Here is a 23,304-nt window from a genome sequence, read left to right on the forward strand (position 1 = left end):
GAGGTGATGATGGTACACAGACTTTTAAGTTTCCATTTAATCCTTCTTCGATTTGCTAAGCTCAGACAACGAATTTTTTTGATCTTGTTTATAAATAATTGTTTTTATGGTTGTGATCTGTGACATAAATTTCACTTACATATTTTCTTCCAACGTATAAAATGTTAGAAAAAAAATTAAGTTACATAAATATAAATATTCTTCCACTTTCGGTAATTGAGACGAAAAAATAAAAGAGTAACGTTGTCACATTTTTATCTATTTGTTTAATATCGTTGCCTTTTCCTTGTTTCAGAATCACTGCGATATATCAAGAAATGCCCGCGCAATATGTCCTTGAAAGTGCTATCCGAGAACAGAATGCCTGCCAAGAATGTAATCTCCAAATGGCTCAAAGTAAAACAAGGAAAACATAAACACATACCATGGCGCTAGAGAACGAATAACCATTGGGAAAATATGAATGCGACCGATCCGGAAATACTGGTGGCAAATGGCCAACTCTACAATTTGCACAAAGGACCCAAATACACATTGGAGCCAGTAGGCGCCGCTTATAACATTGTCCTTGAACTGAATGCGTCCTATGAAAACAGCACACTATATAACATCAGTGATGAAACTAAAGAACCGTGGGGTGAATACGTAACCCTCCTACAGGATCGAGCACTTCTAGTTACTTTCCTCCTTTTGTTCTCCTTGACAACTGTATTTGGAAACATGCTAGTCATATTAGCCGTAATACGAGAACGATACTTGCATACATCAACAAACTACTTCGTGACATCCCTGGCTGTAGCTGACTGTCTAGTAGGACTCGTCGTAATGCCCTTTTCTGCCCTTTACGAGGTCCTAGAACATACGTGGTTCTTTGGCATGGATTGGTGTGATGTATGGCGTTCACTGGACGTATTATTTAGTACAGCCTCGATACTAAATTTATGTGTTATTTCGCTGGACCGGTATTGGGCTATCACGGACCCTATTACATATCCGATGCGAATGAGCGGGCGGAAGGCGGCATTTCTTATAGCAGCAGTTTGGGTTTGTTCCGGGGCAATATCCTTTCCTGCGATCGCATGGTGGCGTGCCGTCCGCTTAGAGGAAGTTCCGGACTATAAATGCCCTTTTACGGAAAACTTAGAGTACATAATATTTTCATCGACTATATCCTTTTATTTGCCACTTTTTGTGATGGTGTTTACATATTATCGTATCTATCGTGCCGCGACAATACAGACGCGTTCTTTGAAGATTGGCACAAAGCAAGTGATGCGTCCTAGTGGGGAGTTAGAATTGACTTTACGGATACACAGGGGTGGTACAATGAGACAAAGAAGTGAGGTGTGTCATGGTGTATGTACTCCTGAAGAGCCTGATCAGGAGCCTCTAACTGCATTGCAGAACAATGGTTTGTCGCGGTCATCGACACGGCTTACCAATGTGACGCATAACAAACATTTGCCCAAAAACTTTTCGCTTTCCCGTAAACTAGCAAAGTTTGCTAAGGAGAAAAAAGCAGCTAAGACGTTAGGTATCGTTATGGGAGTGTTTATAGTGTGTTGGTTACCGTTCTTTGTGGTGAACTTGCTATCAGGAATTTGCTCTTCATGCATTGCACATGAGGAGATTGTGAATGTTGTGGTCACGTGGTTAGGCTGGGTCAACTCTTCAATGAACCCGGTCATTTATGCGTGTTGGAGCAGAGATTTCAGAAGGTGAGTTATATGAACATTCATATTATTTAATTATTAAATTTGAATAATGATACAAAATATAATTATAAAATATATAAATAAAAATATAATTATAATAATTTAAAAAGCTACATACTAGAAATTGTAGTTCAGTTATTATTACAGAGAATCAGTTATCGTAGGTTAACAAAAACAATAGCTATAATGTATATATTTTGTCTTCTGATATAAGGCTATAAATAAATAAATAAAAAAGTAATTACGATTATATGCGTGATACTGATTTTCAGTTGTCCTTTTAAAATACGTTATTCTACTGTGTTACTGTGTGTGTGTTCGTAATTAAATTAATCCTACGCGTCCGCGGATGGACCGAGCTTTACAATGAGATTTTTCCTACTGTCTACTGGATAACGTCATAAAATCCGTTAGCTTCTAAATGAAATGCACCAAACAGATGTATCGGTGTCAGCCTAAAATCCTCCCAGCAAAATTACCAAACCCAATTTGCATAAATTATATACAAAATAGTCTAATACAGGATCACATTTTTAATTCATATAAAATATTATTTACTCTTTAATCGTGTAACGAATAATGTATGTCAATCCAAGTACGTCACGAAGTAAGAAATTAATTACGAGCCCTTCAAAGCAAAACTATCCTTGAAATAACATATCCTAAAGCAATATACTCTCAGAAAGTAAATACGGTTATAAATACTGATACGAGAATTCGCAGAATACGGATTTAAAGGTCCTTCAGGACCTTTTGGGTTAGTATGAGTTTTTACACTGGCGACCTATCCAGGGGCTAGAGACAAGAAATTTGTTTGAGAATGACATTATACATAGATAATAATTGTGAAATGTATTTTTTTGGAATTTATGAGAATAGATTTTTAATCATTGGCCATATATTTATAAATAATCATAATGCGCAGACTCTTACTTTAAAACTAAGAATACCTTATCCACATTAATCGTGATACAAATGTTCTTGGGTATAATCTATTTCACCATGACTTTAAAATAAAAAATTGCTACAAGGTTAAGTAGTGATTGAGTGCCAAATGCTTATCAATAATGCTTATCAGAAATAATAGACACAATAATAAAGACTTTGCCGTGAACTGTTAGGAGCTATTGTACGCATTGTTGTAGATATGTATTGTTGTTACAAAATTAGGTTAGAAATAAGTATTAAATTAATGCCGTTGGTCTTGAACAAACAAATTTTACCGCTGCAAATAGTGACTAAAACTTACTCTAAAAAAAATTGCTATTTAAAAAAAAAATATTAAATTAGCGTCAAACTTGAACTAAAGAAATGTTCCACTATAAAACAGAAGCGGACTTAAATAAAAAAAGGGATTATTTGTTTTCAAATTTAGATTTTTCATTAAAAAAAACGTTATGTAAATATCAAAATACTTTCTGAAACCAGACTCTTAAACAAAAAAATATACACCTGTTGAAATAGCTGACGTTATCACATTTGCATGACAAAAATTCAATTTTAAACTTGTTTTAGGGATGCAATAAAATGCACGAACACTCGACTTTATTGGATTCGACCTTGATATATTATGTTTCGTAACAGATAAAATACATACGCGATGCCCACTACTTTGTCTGCATTGAAATAGGAATAAAAAAATTCATACTATTCTGTTTGGTATAAGTTTTAATGAGATATGTGTTGGCCTATTTTTCAACGGTCAATGGCATCTTATATATAAAATTCTCGTGTCGCAGTGTTTGTGGTTAGACTCCTCCGAAACCGCTTTCCCGATTCTCATGAAATTTTGTGTGCATATTGGGTAGGTCTGAGAATCGGACAACATCTATTTTTCATCCCCCTAAATGTTAAGGATAATCCACCCCTATTTTTTTTTCAATTAAAAAGAAAAAAATTATGATACATTAGTTTTATTTTTAAAATTATGATGCATTAGTAAATACACATAACCCTGAATTTTCAACCCTTTACAATCAACCCCTATTTTACATTTCATTATTAAAAACTTACATTGTGAACTGTATGGTTTATACAGAATATAATCACAGAACAACCTAAAAAGATTTCATTCCGGAAAACCGACCAGATCTGAGATAGCATATCAAAATGTTCCATGTTGGTATGTACTAAACAGGTAGGCTCAGTAAAATCTCATTAAGAAGAAAGTTCGCGGGGGCAGCTAGTATTTTTATATCAGCGCTTGTATGGTAAAGGTATCGTGACAAAAAATCTGAGAATGGAAAATCAACGTGGTTTGTCATTTAGAAGGTCTCTAATGAATTTCGAATTTCTGTTAGAATGTCAATGTTTATTGAACATAAATGTTATTCAATTATATATTCTTATAACCTTTATAAAATAAACAATGCAATAAACCTTTGTACCTAGTTCCTAATTTTCATATAATCAAGAAAACTAGTGCTTAAGTGAAAAGTCTTAGGGCCTGTTTCACAATGTCCGGATAAGTTCCAAATAAGCTATTTATTACTTATTTGTAGGATAAATAGTATTTTTGCGTTTCACGACTGTCAGATAGCGCTATACGTCACGAAATTCGAAGTATCTTATTTCGAACTTTTATCTTTCGAATAATTTATGTGTTGCATAGCTATTTGACACTTTATCCATACATTGTGAAACAGGCCCTTAGTATGCTTAATTCAGTAACGTGCAATTAGCTTCTTTTCCATGAGTTTGACTATCGATTGAACGTCGCAGGTGGTATAACGGTTTCCGTTGAATAGAGAACTCAATCACCCCGCCCAAATCCCTAGTATCTCTACTATCTGTGAATCGCTACAAATCCCCGTCAAGTATTGCTAAAAGCCGAACGGAAACATGGAACTTTATTCAAAAATCTACAAGTTGTTATAACAATATTGAGGCTTTGCCGCAAGCAGTTTTGGCTTCCTCAATTCTTGAGGTCGTAGGTTCGATCATCGGCTGTGGTCTAATGGATTCTCGACACTCGATGACGTGAAGGAAAATATCGTGAAGAATGCGACCGCGTGTGTCTGGTACAGCTGACTGGCCTATTAGATTGACCAAGGATCATGAAACAGATATAGAAATCTGAGGCCCAAATGTTTTGATTAAATTAAAGTCTACTCACTACGGCCTTAAAATAATAATCTATATCAATTATGCCATAGTGATCACTAGCACTTAATCATTTTGTTTTCAATTCGCACTACACATAGTTGCTAAAACCAAAATCTTTGAGCCTTTTGAGACTTCGCCCTGAGTCTAGTCCCGTGATGAATTATGAAAAAGCCTACGTCGGTAGGTATTGCCATGATTAATTTTTTTATCAATGCTTGATGTGTTAAACAGTTTAGAATGTTGACATTGCAGTCTTAAATAAGGTACTCCTTATTTAACTATCTTTGCACGATACTTTTGATGATGCAAACAAATACTTGAATAACTCGCATCCATGTTGTTCTTATGACTATTCTTGATTTCAAACAGACTTTTCTTCCTTCAGACTGTTCTTTCAATTGCACGGGTTTATTGACTAATTACCCTTATATTCTTTACACCTTTTTACTTTAGACGACAAGATCCAAACCCTTAAAATTAGCTTAAGATAAATATGCGAGAAATTTTCTCATTCGGAAGAGCCTTTTTCGCCGAGTGTGCGGTTAGCGTTACAAATCTCGTACGAACGTAGCAAATCCGTCAATTATAAGGACTTATACGATTTATCGCATGACCAATTCTCCAAAAGTCTCGTAAATCATATTATCTTTATGCTACGTAACTGCTCTAAATCATTTGATGGAAAAAAATGTATAATTCGTTTATACAGGCCTATATTAGACATTATTTTCATTATTAAAATCTTTATGGGATCTAAATGACTACATCAATGTCAAGTAAACAAACTAATGCGCAACTAAGACACGTGGAAAATGTTTTGAAAATGAAAAACGGCTTAATATAGAAAGTTGCCAATACTTTTATTGTTTTTCGAAGAAAACTCCGTTCCTCTCTACACATCGTCACATTCGATGGAACCACTGAGAAAAGCAGTGGGCTCATTCTTCCTCTTCTATGGCATTTTCGTACGCTTTCACTGCATCTTCAGGGCTCGCAAAGGGAAATCCTCGAATTTAATCTAAATAAATAAATGAAATCTATAATTATCTCGATACCGGCCATAGTCTTTTGATCGCGTCGCGTTCATTTCTTAATCAATCACATTCAAACTGCATCATGTCTATATGATTCATCTCCATGTATGACATTATCACACCCCATAGCACAGCTGTACAACAAAACCAGGCATGAAAAAAATCAGAAATAGCCTAGTTAAATACGAGTTTCCTTTTGTCTTTGATCCTAAAGTTAATTAGATCTTTAAAAGAATTCTTAAATCTGTTTCATTAATGATATTAATAGACGAGCCAAAGCTTATGTCTACGCACATTTATATACATCTATTCGTTTATATTTATGTATTGACATTGTCTTGATTAAATCAGGTCAGAATTAGAAATACAGTTTAACAAATATGTTAAAAAAGTAATTAATTAAGCTTTTAATAACTTGTTTATTCATTCTTTATCTGTACAATATGCAAAATGTTGCATGGCAAACTCATATTTGCATTTTAATATATTCATAAATTTACTTTAAACACAAGGCGTAATTCAAAACAGTTAACATGTTTTGCATTTAACAGTGACACACAATTTGTCAAATGAGCATTCCCATAAGATGTTTGTGGCGAGATCAAAATGTTTTAGAAAATTCTCGAAAGCGTATATGTCACTGATGATAACAATTAACAGCAGCCATACTCAGAAACTTCTAGTGTGTTGTAAGTGTTGAACTGCGCGATTGTGACATCAATGAGTCTGGTAGAAATCAAAATTTTATACACAACCAATGGAACTATCAATATCGTTATTGGAAGTTATTCAGTAAGGGCAGCTCTCAAGTCTCCTTGCTACTGAAAGAGGCCGCAAAACAGAATATCAGCCAAAGAAGGCGAGGGGATCCTTTTTGTAAAACTTAATAAGAAAAATAACTTACTAAGAAATTTATTTAATATAATCATCTATAATATTTAATTTTGTGAAATCTAATGTCATATCATTGACATACAATTTTGTTGATTTGTTATCCTTACTACTAACCTTTTGCTGAGATTTTAAATATCTGTTTATACATATTAGTATTTATATTTTTTATTTAGATTGTAATTTATTTAATTTTAGTTAAGTTCTTCTTCACTTCTTGTACTTTACCCTCTGTAGGTGTTTCTTTTTTTATTGTTCCATATTAGGCCGCCCGATGCCTGAGAACTTATGTAACCTACTTATTTTTTTATATGTTTATTATGGTAGCGAAGTATAAATAAATAAAAAAGATTTCATAACATACCAAAAAATATAACAAACCCATCTACTATAAACGAAATTCAGCCCCATTTGTGTAGAATGTTCGCCATTCCTTTTTTACTGTAAAGGATTCCCTTACAATTTGAATAACATTGATAGATTGAGTCGTGAAACACCATTAACCCTCTTGACCCAGTTAGCCAAATCATGCCATTAAATAATTATCGTAACATTAATGCAGGTTTCAGTCAATAAAAACTTTTGCTACGATTGTTAATCACTTGGAACATTACGTTCATAATTTCTAACTTCTGAATTGGAGTTATTTTTAGTTTGTCAGTTTTGTGTGCTTCACTCAATATAATTTTCACAGGTCACACACACAGGTCTGGTATAGCTGGTTTGATAGCTATCTTTACGGCCGTCGCCAGCGTAATGAAAAAATGAAACCTACCCAGAGTGACATAGTTCTAGCCTTCGATTTGCTAACTTCATCAGCGCTTATCAGCTGGTCTGAACGACGAATGTAAATCTCCTTAATATATCTAAAAAAATATAAATATTTGAATTTTTTTGGTCCTTAAACTTTTTGTCCTTAACCTTTCAAGATTTTCCTAACCAGGTTATCATCATCAAGAAAGCTCTCTCACACTCACCTTAAACTCATACAGTCTTTTAAAATCTCCGCCATAAAGAAGAGAATATAGAATACCCTTGCCGATCCCATATGATTACCTTCATAAACAACTCTTAATCATATGCTTTCAATATGTAGAATGAAGACTTTTGTAATTATTATTATTATTTTTTTATTGTAATTATTTATGTTGTTGTTAGAACCTAGCATTAAGTATAAGTCTACATTGTTCCTTGTAATTATAATTCTCTTAATATTCATATTTTTTTGGACTTTACCCTTTTATTTTTCCTTGCTAGGGTTCCCTGGAAGAGATCACTTGTGAGCGATAAGACCGGTACTGCTTTATAATGTGTGTTAACTGATTGTATGAACCATTCATACAGGAAAATGTTAATAATTAATAAATCAAATAGCGTTGCTTTTAAAGTATGTACATAAACAAATTTGTACAATGTATAAATTTGTTTATGTATATTGGTATATAATAAATAAAAGCACAACACTGCGACTCCCGATAACGCTCAATAAACACTGAATAAGGCTCTCATATTCAATATTTCAGCTTGTTTCTGGTTTACATAGGCTTATTATGATGATTATTTTCTAGTGACACAGCGTGATAATGATAATTTTGTAAACATTAAAAAGCTATAATTAATTAAAGCTTTATAATATATAGCTTTGTAGTTTAATTAATAAACTAACTATAAATAGTTATAAATAAAATAATTATTACAAATTAATTAGTAAACTAACCTTTTAGTTTATATAATTTAATTATATAAACGGCGTTTGATCTCGTTGATCGCGGCATGCATCTAACGTAACCCGAGTAACTAACTAACTGACTAATCAAAAAATGTGAGGATCGGCCGATAAATATTATTTGGGATCACCTTCAGCAAATATTATATAATTAAAATTACCTATATATTTCGAACAAATACAATTTATTTCTATAATATTTTTGTATGTAGTAGTGTGGACTCAGTTTCCGCACGTAGACGCCAATTTGGTTGTGCGTAAATTCCTTCTTAATTAAGGCAGCCTAGCCCTGGGCACTTCACAGGCTTCATGGAGCGACCTTACGGCTCCGAGGCGCAAATTATTTACAGGTAGGTGTGGCAATTTTTTAATAGGCAAATCTACTTCATGCTTCCTATAAAATAATTAAAAATTAATTGTTACAAGGAAACAGATAGCTGCAGAATCGACCGTACCTCTGATACTATTAGGGTAACATTCACAGTCGAGACTTCGAGCAAACTATATTTTCCAGAAGTAAAATTTATTTATATTTTTTTCGGTCAAGGGAGTCATATATAACTGCCTTTTTGCTTCAACTATTTGATCTTCAACTGTTTCACTCTAGAATTGTATCACGTAGGATATAAAAACAATTCACCACTGTGCAGATTTTATCTCAATTTGAGAAGCGCATTCTATATTTAGACGGAATTGGAAACACTCTCACCACAGCTTCACTCCATAACATCAAAGTCTCGATTTCTTACAAAACGCCCACAGTCCCAAAAATGTATACAGTCTGGAATTATATTAGCTCAAATCTAGAAATATTTCTTTCTTGTCCTTTGAGATACATTATTATTAAACGAAGTACTCTCATATATAACATATTTTTTGTTTAATATTTACTGTTGACTTTTTTTACTTTGATCCCTAAATTAAATATATTCGTAACAATATCAAATATTTTCTCGTAGAGATCTGAAATTAAATAAAACTGGATCACAACTGTAATCATTTACAAAATTGGTTAATAAGATTTTTTATACCTAGGTAACATTGGAAATGTTAAGAAAATGAAAGGCTTCATATGGAAAAAATTCTCGCGTTAGTTTCATTTTCATGTGTAACAAGAGTTTTAGATTTGCCGCCAATTCACAACAACAAATGACAAATGAATGCAATACTACACAACTACACCAAAGAGTTTTAAAATTTATATTCTAAAAAAGTTTTCATTAGTATTAAACATTTTCAGTGTTACCCTCGTATACCTATAGAACATAAGTTTACATGCTTGTTGCATGTTTACAATATCAGCAATTTTAAACATAAAAAAAACAGCTCATATAGAATATAGATATATATTTAGAAGAAAATTTTATTAAATGTAACTTGTTATCATACAAGTCTTCATATATGTTATGACCTACATATGTCACAAACTGGAACTTCTAAGATGGGTCATTGTTGTGTCATTTGTACAGTATGCTTGCGTAACTAAGTAGTTTTGACTAAAGTCCAGTTTTTGTATCAAGTCGCAATACGGTAAAATGATTACACTAGCAGCATACAGCATCTTTATTATAATTGAAAGCAATATTTCAAAGTATTATCTCAAGAATATTCAAGAATTCTCTATCATATTACTAAGCCAGTAAGGACAGTTGAAAATTTTGTTATATTATTCTCTTTAACGCCAAAAGATCAGAAACATTTATTGCAAAAAACTAAGCAGACTGCTTAAACTTTATATTTAGTATTATGGACTTTTCTTGATATATTTTACTATTAAAAAATTACATTTTAAGCTTTGCCCCGATAAAACAATGGTGGCAAATAGAAAAAACCGGGACGCAATAAAATAATGAGAATGTTTTGATTTTATCACTTCCATACAGTAGTAATTATTATTTTAATCGATAAAATTTTATATTAAATAATTAAAAATATTTAATTACCCAATTAACACAACCAGAATGTTTTGAGGCCTTTAGTCAACCATGTTGCGATGTCCGCCAATAGAACATATGTATCGCTTCATTAAGAATCTGACGACTAACGATAATTTAGGCCTTACTAATAAATCATTTCACGAACATCCCATGGATTAAGGGCGGAAATTGAGTCCATGAACCTAAAAATCATTTATTTACTTTAGATTTCAAAGAACCATCCAGGTTAGTAATTTACAACTGATTTTATCACTTTACAATTATAGAATCTTTATTTCTGTTTCTTTATAAAAACAGTGTCTTAAAAATATATGTGGCACAGGCTACGAGTGCACTTGTCTCACAGAACCGACAAGTACACACTTCCTCATAATTTGCGGAGTAAACTCCAGTAGCCTAAGACGCAGGATACTGCTTACTTCGCAATTTGCGTAAAATAACTTAGACTTTCATTTTCGATGAAGCGCCTAGAAGTCATCAGTTCATTATTGACGCAGCCGCCTTTTTGCGTCTGTTTCCCTAGTGTTAGGTTTGTTACCTGGTGAAACGAATGCATTTCATCGACTTATGATAGGCCTATATCAAGAAAGGGCGGCAACGCAGTGTGGCGGCGGTATCACAGAACATCATTTTTGACTAAAAAAGGGCTCATCTGATGTTACAAGGATCAATAATTATATAACTAAAGCAATGGTTCGAAGATTCTTATCTCTGATCACCTGCTTTCAAGGAATAATAAACGAGTGTAATCAGTGCATGTCCTCACTGCTACGGAATCACTATATAAATACAGTACTGTGCATTCCGTTCCTTCAAAGTTGATTGTGTTAGAAACAGGCGCAAACAAAATTACGGCGTAGCGCTCTTACTCAGTCGCTGTCTAAATTGTACTTTGCGTACACTCAAATTAATTTACGGGGTGCGGTAACCCCAAAAATAAACGTAGGTTATTATCTATAGTATGGGATCATGTATATCAATATAGAGGAACGCGTTTTAAGATCTTACCTCGTCACGATGGAAGCTACTACGACAAAACTACGAAAAATCGATATTTAATTCCGCGTTAGAGGTGACTGAGCCTGATATTATACGTTTCACTAAATTCGTAATTCGATAATATTTATAAGAATTTAGTGTATTCAGTACTGATATATGTCAAAGTAAGTTAAATAAACAGTAATTATAGTAGTAGTCAGTTAGTTAGACAGTAAATTAAAAAAAATAAAGAGTGACAAAATGCCTACTGTATAATGCCCACTGAAGTATTTCTGAACCAATTCGACTTAGGGTCCTTCAAGAAAAGAGCGTACCAATTATTAAAAGGCCGGCAACGCACTCGCGAGCCTTCTGGCGTTGAGAGTGTGCACCTGAGCCGCCTGCCCGTTTGCCCACTGTTCTATAAAAAAAAATATTTTAACTGTATAGCGAGTAATCACTTTAGTACTTCCCTAGTAATTATATACAGAACTTTAATCTATATAATACAAAATAACAAAAATTTTCATTTAAAGGTGACATCAATAATTAAAGCAAATTCTATTTAAAATAATGACAATAAAAGCCTCCAGCGATTGTTGAGGTCGTCGATAATCCATTTTAAGTTGCTCCGAGCCTCTCATCTTGGATCGAGAGGTGGTGTAAGCTAGGGTTGACGGTAAACAAAAATAAATGATAAAAAATCCCTGTTTGTGTTATTTAAATTGAGCAGTATGCCTCTATTGTGTACACGTATAGATTACTAACAAATAAGCAGGCAAGCAGATAGAACGTGTTTGCGCCAATTTATTTGATGAAAAATTCAGTTCTGCATGTAACCACCAGGGGCGCTGTTAAAGTTTCGTTAAATTATTTAGACCTAGACGTTAGCTGTGTAATACTAGTAAGACAATTATACCGAATTAAGTACTTTTAAAATAAACAAGACAACTATGCTTTACTTAAAAGTACACACATATTTATTTTTATTCAGTTTTTACAGGCCTAATGAATAACGGCTAAGTTTGACTCTAATAGATTTTAATTTAATTACATCTATCGGTAACCCTATTCCGTACGGATACTAAGAATTAAGTCGAGCAAAGTATTTAACACTTACAAATTTAGAAGACCAATATCTCTATTCTAAGCTATTATCGTGTTATTTCATTTATATCTGTTAAAATTTCGGTAGATTGTTAATAATGTTCCTATATTTACAATTACATCGTGAACAATTCTATTAAGAGTAGTTTATATAATATATGGTCGTTACATTTGATATTATATGACGTTTTATATGGGAGGAACAATTTTTTTTTTTAAATAGATATTTAATTAATCAAAGTATGGTAATAATATCCACTGTTGCCATCTTTAATGTAGTTCATTAATCCCTTTACTAACAAAAAAACGGACAGGAATCAATTAAATGTTTGAAGGCGGTTTTGACTAATCAGAGTTGAATGTTTTTGCAAGGAGTTATCCAAATTTCATAAAAAATGGTTTTCTGTTGAGTTAAGTCCAGGAGTACGGTGTCTTAGGCATTCGACTTGAACCTCTTCTTATTAGCAGTCTGTTGTGCAATGTGTGGTCGAAGTGGTGGATGAAGAGGGGTGAGCCCGACTCGTGGTAAATATAGTTTTATATGAAAAAAATACATGTATTCATGCTAATTCTTTAGACACGTATGATGTCAATTTCAAGAATTTATACATGAATTTTAATAAATCCGATCATTCCGACATGCCTGATTTAACCAAAAATATTGAAATTAATTTAAGTTTTTACTTTGCTTTGTTTTTTTTAAAGTGCCCGTCAGGGGATGACCATGTTCATCTTTCTTTAAAAATGAGATCGACTATATACTTACCAATAGTACCAGATCATGCGAAGAATTTAAATGGCCTTTGCCCGTGGGCATACAGAATCAGTTATCGTAGATTAACAAAAACAATAGCTATAATGTATATATTGATTCTGATATAAGGCTATAAATGAATTTGCTTTGTAAAAAGTTCGTTTGACAATTGACTTCAGTTTTACTTACAGTTTTCCTAATAAAATTAACTAAAGACGCATTCTTAGAGATACCTTTTTATATTCGAGTAATTTCGTCCCTTGGCAGATAATCCATCCAATCATTTGGATAAAGGTAAAAAGAATAGCACTTACATCTGGATGCGATTAGTAAAACGAACGGCGCAATTACAGAAGTAAGTGAAATGGAAAATTATGTGTAACCCCGCGACGGCTTCCACCAAATTAAAAAACGGGGGACCGCGAAAGAAGCAATTTTACGTACATCGGCATTTTCATTTGAAAATATATGCGTTATATATATTTTAATTTTTATTACTTTCATAGTCATAGTCATAATATCTTTATTCATTTAGGTAAACATGTACACTTATGAACGTCAAGGAAAACAAATTAAATTTCAATGACTTATTACAGTTAGAAGTATTTTTTCTATGTAATTAAATTAGTACACCTGCCATAGTAATTTTACCAGGGTCAAACGCTTTAAAAAATTTCTGTAATTGATATATAATTATCATATATTGTAACATATTACAACAACATAATATAATATAAATAGGATACAACGCAATCTGGGCGTCTTCTAGAATATACACAAACAATTAACTTATATTGAATGCCTAACATCCTTTATGAATAAATATTGTTAAGTGTATACTTTTACTAAATAAAATAAATACTGAATAGTTTTTAATTAGGTATAATTTTATATAGTATTATAATTAGGCTGTAAAGATATTTTTTTTGTTGCTTTTAATTTATATTTCTTTATACCTTTAAAAACATACAAATTTAGTCGTAGACTTTATGTGCTAAAGTCCTCTGGGTTTTATTAACGTTAAACTTGTTTCCAATTCAATAGAAACCGATAAGGGAAAATATCAGAGATAAGGGCCGATCATAAAGTCAGGAACAAATTGTAATATCCAACGATAAGTGTTTATTTCTGAGTCAATGGTTTATTGATAGTAATATATACTTTATCAATATAAATCAATCTCTTATAGATCAAGGGTTAAGATGAGGTTCTTATGAAAAAGAAAAGAAGTTATTAAAATGGATTTATTATTATCATAATATATATTTTTTTTTAATTGTGACGTGCAAGACATTTCCTTTATTGGCAATGAAATGTTGTTTATGGGTTACGCTCTTCATTAGTTAGTAGGTTTTTACTAGGTTTAATTGTATTGCAGTAGCCAAAACAAAGTCTAACGAATTGGCGAAAGCCTTTACAACCTACCTTAAGTACTGTAGAAAATTAAAAGTTTAATTTCGAGATATAGAATTGTCTAAAAACTATTTCACAAGCACTTTATTTATTGAGATAAAACGAAGAATAAAGGATAAAAGATAAAAAGAAAGAAAGAATTCGTATAACGAAATTAATTTCTCTTATCAAGCGAATAAAAACCATACAACGAATGTCTGGAGGCATCGTGTTTAAAACGTATAGCGTTATTAAAGCTTGATAGGTTTCGTCGCATATTTCTAGTAGGTACTTACCCTAATAGCCTTGCGCAAAGCTGGGTCGAAGCACTAGTTTCTAACAGACAAGAGAGTAATTAAAATGTATTTCTGGGCTTGGAGAAAATTAATCTCGCATGGATTATGTAGATTTTATTTATAACCCGGGCAAGATTTATTTATATGCAAAGGTTTTGGAGTTGTTCGCCAGAAATAATCACCCTCGCCCGATTCTGATTTAGATACGATCGAATTTACCCTTTAGGCAATGAAGCCTATTTCTGCTGAACTTTATTTAAAAATTATACTTTTAAATTATCATATACGCTGCATTGGTTGATCTGGGGCTTACATCCTGGCCGTAAAATAAAATGCACAATTATGTCTTCCCATGTAAGTTAATGTAGTCTTAAGTCCTAGCTGAAAATTTTATTTGTATACGAGATAATACCATTTTCTGAAAACTAAATATTTATTTAGTTTTGGTTTAATTTTTTTGGATATTTATTCCATATCTATATATATTATAGATTTACTTAGAGCTTTTCTTTATATATACAGATATTTTTACATTACATTACCAAAATAAAAAAGTCCGTAATGGAGTATGGATCAGACACGCGTAATTAGACTTATCTCTTTATCGTCTTATTTCTTTATCAGATTCTCGGTAATGCTGTCTTCGAACTCGAAATATACTGGATATGCATTAACCACTATATCACAAATAAAGTGATACCTCAAACATTCAATGTATTGAAATCAATGTTTCTTACCGACAAAAAATATTATTAGAAAATCTCGTGAAAGCGTGAACGACACTCATAGAAAACATTACCATAAAACACCTTTATCTATTTTAACATTCAGATAAACTGTTTAATATTAATGGGATCCCGTATCGTCTGGCGTTGACAAATCGCGTGACACGCTATAATTTAAAAACCATGAGCTTCAGATCTAGGGTTTAGGGTTAGGTTTGTATTCTGTACTGGGCACAATTTACTTAACGCCGTCAATACTTTTGTTCCGCTAAATGAATTTCAATGTTTACTGTGATGAATGAAATAAATCACAGTAAACATTGAAAATGAGAAATTGTATTTCTCTTAAATATTTTGAAGCTAAATGCTTAACATGCATATGTTTCATCTATATTATATATGGATATCTTGATAGTTTTTGGTCGTACATACCTATGTTTAACAATCTCAAAAATGTATGTATGTAATAGAAATGTTTTTAATCGTTAGCAAAAGTATTTAATCGTTAGACATCTGTCGAAGTAGAAATGGGGAGAAATTGGCTATGCCAAAAATTAATCTGGAATAGTATAGGAAAAACACCATTTGTAGGCAATCAAGCTTTATAAAAGCATACAAAATATCTATCAAACATATAAAATTAAAATTTTCTTTTACAAAATGCAACTATTCTATCAGTATTTTCTTATGACGTTGTCACGTTCAACAATCGTCAGTAAACCGACTTTACAGACAACCGATTTTTTTTTATATTTAATATAAACCTTAACTAATGAGAGAATAGTGCAGCTCCTCCTGTATTGTAAAATAATATACTTGGTGTTTCATCAAAATTACACATTACATTTGTTACATTATCAATGAATTATAATTTGATTTTTGTTTGAACCAAAACGAAAAATATCTCGCAAATACATATTTATTTTAAAACATTGAAGTTGTAACATCTTATTCCCATTGTTACAATATATTGTCTAGTACTAAGTACTTCTTTGTATATCCATTTCCGTAAGGTGACAGGAAACAACAAGTTATAACCTACCTAGGGCTGACCCCTTAAGTTTTTGTTTAATTCTTACGAAGATTTTCTGATGATTTATATTTTAAGTAGGCAGTATTAGCTTAGTGGCTTTAACGTACGACTCTCATTTCAGTGGTCTTAATCTCAAACCCTTGAATATAACACCTATAGTGCATTTAACTCTGGACTGAAAACATCGTGAGAAATCCGGCTTAAACTAAAAACGTTGATACCATGTGTCAGCCACAGAAGGCTCAATACATACTTCCTATTGGAAAAAACAAATGATCATGAAACCGATAAACAAATCTGAGATCCGAACCTTAAAGATTTGAACGCCTCTGGGTTTCTTTTCTATAAGCATTTAAGAGATCTTCAAGTTGAAGAAGAGCAATTATATTTCGTTGATTAGGTTTATCCGTGGAATTGCATCTAGAATGTTCCTTTATCATATCCGAGGTGGACATTGACTTGCTTGTAAGTACCGTTCATAGAAACTCAGTTCAGCCCGCATCCGATCAGTTAATTACACTTTAAAAAAGAAGTAAATTGCAACATCATAGTACAGTCAAAACCGTTTACGACGATGTTGTTGTCTTGTTGCCAATATCAAAGGTCCCGGCAGAATTCTATTGCATAAGGTACTTAATAAAAACGTCATCGGCTGTTACAACTATCGGTTTTTACGACCAAATATGAGTAGTTTGATGTCGTTATAACAGGTTTTGACATATTTTAAATGAGCGCAGACTGTTCTGGCCTAGACGAGGTATGCTAGATGGACATACGAAATCACGGTAGCAGCTGGCGAAAGAGGACTGAAGATAAAACACAGAAAATTGTGGAATTGGCTTTTACCCGTGGTTTTTACCTTTTTACCTAAAAAAAGCATCTTTTTATTTTTATTTCATAAACAAAACATTAACAGTTTTGTAAAATGTATATGTATTTTTATGGAATAACATAAAGTTATGTTATTATTTTATTTAGTTATGAAAATTAATTTATGATCATAGCCAGCCCTACACTTCCAAACCATCTGTGTGAAGCAATATTGTATCGACTAAGTTTAAGTGCATTAGAATACGTGTATTATACTAAAGTACTGTACACGTGTCTTGTAATAAGTAGCTTTCGGGGAATAATTAAACTGAATATATTTAGGTATTTTATTTCCTCAAGAATTAAACAATAAAGCTAATATTAGCGATAAAGTTGAAAAACATTATGCAACAGGCGGCCTTCTCAAGAATGATCTATTCCAAGTAATTTAATCCAAAAAGAACAGTAAAAAAAAGAACATGAGTGCAAAACCTAATTAATAATACAAAAAATAATAAGGGTAATACAAAACAAAAAACCGTTTAAAAATCAATGAAATGTTAATATTCGATTTGAAAAATTCTTACACTATTAGAATCCTACATTATCCGTGATGAACACCGCCTGTGATATATATTCTGTCATTATTTGTAAGAAATATATTATATGTTTAGGTTAGGTTATTTACACAAACGAATTTTAACACATAAACATTGCAATTTAGTTTTACAGTCTATTAATAAAATCTTAAACACTAAGCTAGAGAGTTTGCTCATATAATTGCTTAATATTTCTAGAACATATCTCCATTTCACTTAGAATCTGACTTAAACTTGATAAAGACATTCCTATTATAATAAGGACCAACTCAGCATAAATTACTCATACGTTTAAAACTTGTGAAACTTTATCTCGCATCGTCTCAAGCGAAGTTTTAAAATGTTTTGCATTTTGGCGCACAGTTAACGGTGACAAGTTTTTATACAACTTTAAAATTAATGTTATATTACAATACCAATTCTACAGAAACTTTAACCGCGAACAATACTTCATATTATAAAAAAAAGAGTTTCTTTATTTAAGTTCAACAAATAGTTTTTACATAGCTTTATTCAAATCTGGATTTGAGAAATAAGGAAACTAAAGGCGTCCACCGTCCATAGACAATTATCACTACTCTAGTAAACACGACATCCGCCGTTCCACAAATACGCGTTTTTCAAGGCAGTTTTTGCCGCGCACCACCACTTTGTGGAACGAGCTGTCCACAGAAGTATTTCCGAATCAATTCGACTTAGGGTCCTTCAAAAAAAGAGCGTACCAATTCTTCCGGCCGGCAACGCACTCGCGAGCCCGGGCTTTGAGAATGTCCATGTCACCTTAAGTGATACCGCCGCCCATGGACATGTTTAGGTGAGCCTCCTGCCCGTTTGAACTATAAAAAATAAATAAACACAACATTTATGCTAAGAACTTGTTTTAACATGTTAGTTTTGCCTACTCTTCGGCGGAGAGGAACCTATTTCTGAAACATTTGGTAAATAAATAAATAAATATGATTTAAATATTATGTTATCTACTTAGAAAAGATTAATGTTTTGCTGCTAATTGTATAAAACTGTTTTAAAATCATACTTTTTAATATTTGGTGTATGCTGTCAATAAATGATAAACATTTATCGAGGAAGGCTTGTGCCATAACTTGTGTGAAACCGAAAAACCGAAGAACCCGTCTTTAATCTATAAAATATGTCATTTTACCAGTAACACACATAAAATATACAAAGAATTAATTAATAGAAAAAAATATTAGTGCTATGTTAGCATGGAACTTGAATGATTATCTTCTCTTTATTGCTTTAATAATTTGTTAGCTTCCTGGTAATAATTTTATTTCTATTAAACTAAATACAGATAAAAAATAAAGCAGCATCATAGGAGAGGAGCTATAAGGCAGCCGTTATCCACAGACTCTGTTATAAAAAAGATTTGTATGGAAATGACATTACTTAACGCTGGCCATGTGATCAGTTTTATAAAATTTTGTTTCCTTGTATCCAAACGTGAAATTGGTATTATTTCAAAGAACTCCTGAGCAGCATTTTCTATACTTAATAATTAAATAGGTGTACGGAAGTCCGTAATAAATATGCAAGCTATGAACGTTTTTCTCCGTCAGCGTAGTGATGGCAAATAGGGAGATGTCTCTGACAGTAAAATTCTCCAGGGATCTATTTACACTTAAGCCAATAATGTTATATGGGTACCCAATTTAAGCCCTTTAATGTTATAAGAGCTTACGGAACCATTTCGTAACCGTTTTCATGGTTTATTTGTCTAATTCTATTGATACAGCTTCCTAAGTCTTTGATTTCCGGCACTTCATCTGATTTCAAAAAGCTGATATAAGCAAAGTTCTACAGACATGGCTCAATCACAAAAATATCATTGTCAGTAGAAGACACAATTAAGTAAAGAATTTAAAAATATTTTGGCCCAGAGAGTCATTCATCAATTAATTGAAACTTAATAGTCAGAGTTAAGAAACGTATTAATTATAATATAAGGTTTATCATTACTATCTTTTTAATACATACCTACAAACAAATTGAAATTAATCAAAAGAAAATTAAAACAAATTTAAAAACTTTGGTTCCTTTAGCACTTAGCTGGCAGCATTTCCTGGATTTATTATCATATAATAATGTTCCGACGCTTTTATATTTAGCTGCCTCCGCGAACTTCATTTCTCCTGAATGCCTAGCCTACCTTTTTAGCCTACCTACCAACATGGAGCATTTTGCTATGATACCCCAGAGACTTTGATTTTCCAGAATGTAAACTTTTTAGGTTTTTCTATGATTTTTCTCTATAACTTCAAAGTTCAAGCTATAAGTTCTTAAGTAACAAATAAAAAAACAGGGGATGATAGTAGAGGTTAGATGAAAAGTAAGGGTGGTACGTACGTATATGTTTTGTCTGTTGTATAATAAAAAAGTAAAAACAAAATATTCTGCCAAAAAAAAATTATTTTCGGGTGGACACCCCAAGAAATTTTTCAGACTCCCTGTATAGGAGCCGTTTCTGTATAGGACCGAACATTTTGACACGGTTATTTTATATATTAAATAAACACGAAAAGATTTGAGGTTAATTAGGTTTTTTTATTAGGTAGGGTATTGACTAGTCGCGGTCTTCATTTTTGTAGACCATGTTGGTGTTGCAAAAGTGTCTCCATTCCCTTTCTTCTTCGGAAACTTTTAGCACTAGGTTAAATCTAATAACTTTCAGGTCCTGGTATTAGGCCTTAACTTACTTGCTACTCCACCTTCAACTCGTATAGGAAAAGTTAAATCATTATGAACGATTCAAAAAAACAGCGAAACGTTTTATAAACATCTATATTTTAGCTTTTAATTCAGACATTTGCCATTTCTGTTCAAAGGTCTCTGACCAAATTTCCTTCGCCATACTGCTGCGCCATAACGCTTTTTTAAATTTAATTTGCATTTTATAAATAAGATCCAATAAAAATTACTTCCGACGCGCAATTCGTATAATACTTCAAATTTACCAATAACTTGATATTGCTCGAATCAAACAATTTTAGCTTCAACGTCAAAGGCAGACCTGATTTAGGATTTCTCTAAATCTTATCATTTTTACATCTCTCTATGAATAATTTCATATAGAGAACAATTATTTTTCAAAGCTTTGATTCACAGAATATTGTGATGAAATTTGTTTTGTTGAATCTTGACACTGTAAAGAACCTTCAACAATCGGAAGCGGAAACGCTCTTCATTTCTTTTGAACAAAGAATTTACTTTTAGTATCATTGTTTTCACACCACAACTATTCTGCCTATATCTGCCATTAATAATCAAAGTTATTAGAAACTCTTTTGTTTTCTATAAAAAATCTTAACAAAATCTGTATCGTACTTTGATTAAAGTATTTTTTGTCACACACACAATGTTTTCTCACAGTTTTATTATGGTTGACTTTAGATGTAGTTGACTATTGACTTCTTTTCCTTATTTGCAATTCTCATTCAACAATTAACCAATTTAGTTTTGAATATATCCCAGGTTACATAATCAATATTCAACATACTAGTACCTTGTTAAATATAAAACTCCTCAAATATAAAGCTTTGACAGAATCATTAGTTTGCATCGTGTTGATTGGAAGACGTAATTAAACTTTGCTATACGAGCACTGTCACTCGCAGAACTTAATCAATAATGGATCATCTTATAATGCAGATTTCCATTTCGTATTACGGCTAAGTTTTTATATTAAATAATAATGTTTAGTATTGTATTGTTATATCTTAATATATATAAATCTCGTGTCACAATGTTTGTCCTCAATGGACTCCTAAACCACTTAACCGATTATTATAAATTTCACACACCATGTGCAGTTCGATCCAACTTGGGAGATAGGATAGTTTAGATATTTAATTATAGTCGCAATTTTATTTTATTTCAAATTATTTGTTTATTATTTGATACAATTCTAACAGATGGCGCTGAGTTAAGCTGAGCTGAGTAATTTAGTTTAAGTCCGTGGTGGTACCAACGTTTCACATAAGTTCTCCTACCGTTTCCCTGGATAAGTTTACTACTATGTAATATAAGAAAAACCTTAGCCACAGCAACGCTTGGCCGAGTCAGCTAGTTGTATTATATTCCTGTATTGGATAACTATTACACAAAATGACTTTGACATATTAAGTCGAGGAACTTAATCAAATTGATTCAGTACCAAAATACTTCTAAGTCGGTTTAGAAAAGCATATAACGTGATGCTAAACTATTATAATTCCTTCTTTTAAAGATAGATTTTTTTATTATCCCTCTTCTAGCCAGGCAGTCCTATAGCATATAGGTAATATTTTTATTCTCTAGAAACTCAACACCAACTCCAAAAAGTATTGAACTTATATTTTAATTGACAATCAACTCAACCCGCTATTTTCCAACTTAAATAATTGAATTTAGGATGGAGATCATAGATATGAATCTGCAGCATCAACTTGTATCCCCCGATTTTTTTATCATTGGCTTTTTTGACTTGCCTTCCACTATGGAAGCAATTTTAAAGACGTATTCACGTAAAAACTGTTTAAACTGTCCTGAATACCAATCATACATTTGCCAAGATAAAGGTTACTTAATGTTAATTTTAAAAGTATTAAGCTAAATTTTAGCAACGGTTGAGAGATATAAATTGTTTTATTTCTGAATCGTTGGTAAAATAATCTATTGAGATTGCTAAGTATATCAAGATATGCAGTCTTTGTTTTATTCAAAGCGATATTGACGTTGCTTTCCGAGAGAAACATTGTGGAATATTACCCACAATGAAAATATATTGAATAAATTTTCTACTAGCCTGAGTCTCAAAATAATAAACCACATAGATTCCTTTAGGCTTTGACTTTTATTTACTTTATCAGAGTATATTAACAGAAAAGTACAATTTTCATTTTTGATTTTCAACTTAAGTTGAATCATTATTAAGATAATAAAAAAAATATAAAGAGTGGCCGTGTGGTTATTGAGTTAGGAAAAAGCTTTCTAAGTGAGAAACATTATTTATTACAGTTTTCACATTATATTCCTATTTATCTCACGGCAATTTAGAAAGTGAAAAATAATTATTGTAATTTTTTTCTAGTTTTAAAACACATTTTATTTTATTTTATTACAAAAGTTATAATTAGATTTTGCCTTTCCAAAAAAGGACCAAGAATGGAGCCAAATAAATGGGTACGCGGCATTAGCTAATCA

General features: G+C 32.0%; 1 protein-coding gene across 2 annotated transcripts in view; it reads left to right on the top strand.

Moving 5' to 3' along the window:
• Positions 1-301: 301 nt before the first annotated feature.
• Positions 302-23,304, top strand: part of LOC110995371 (dopamine receptor 2) — a 32,264-nt gene continuing 9,261 nt past the window's right edge. For both annotated transcript variants that reach the window (XM_022262503.2, XM_045631097.1), the window contains exon 1: positions 302-1,718. In XM_022262503.2, the coding sequence (XP_022118195.2) occupies positions 460-1,718 (1,259 nt within the window). In that variant the 5' untranslated portion in view covers positions 302-459. The remainder of the gene's footprint in view (positions 1,719-23,304) is intronic.

This window comes from Pieris rapae, chromosome 14, assembly GCF_905147795.1.
Source record: "Pieris rapae chromosome 14, ilPieRapa1.1, whole genome shotgun sequence".
Lineage (NCBI taxonomy): Eukaryota > Metazoa > Arthropoda > Insecta > Lepidoptera > Pieridae > Pieris > Pieris rapae.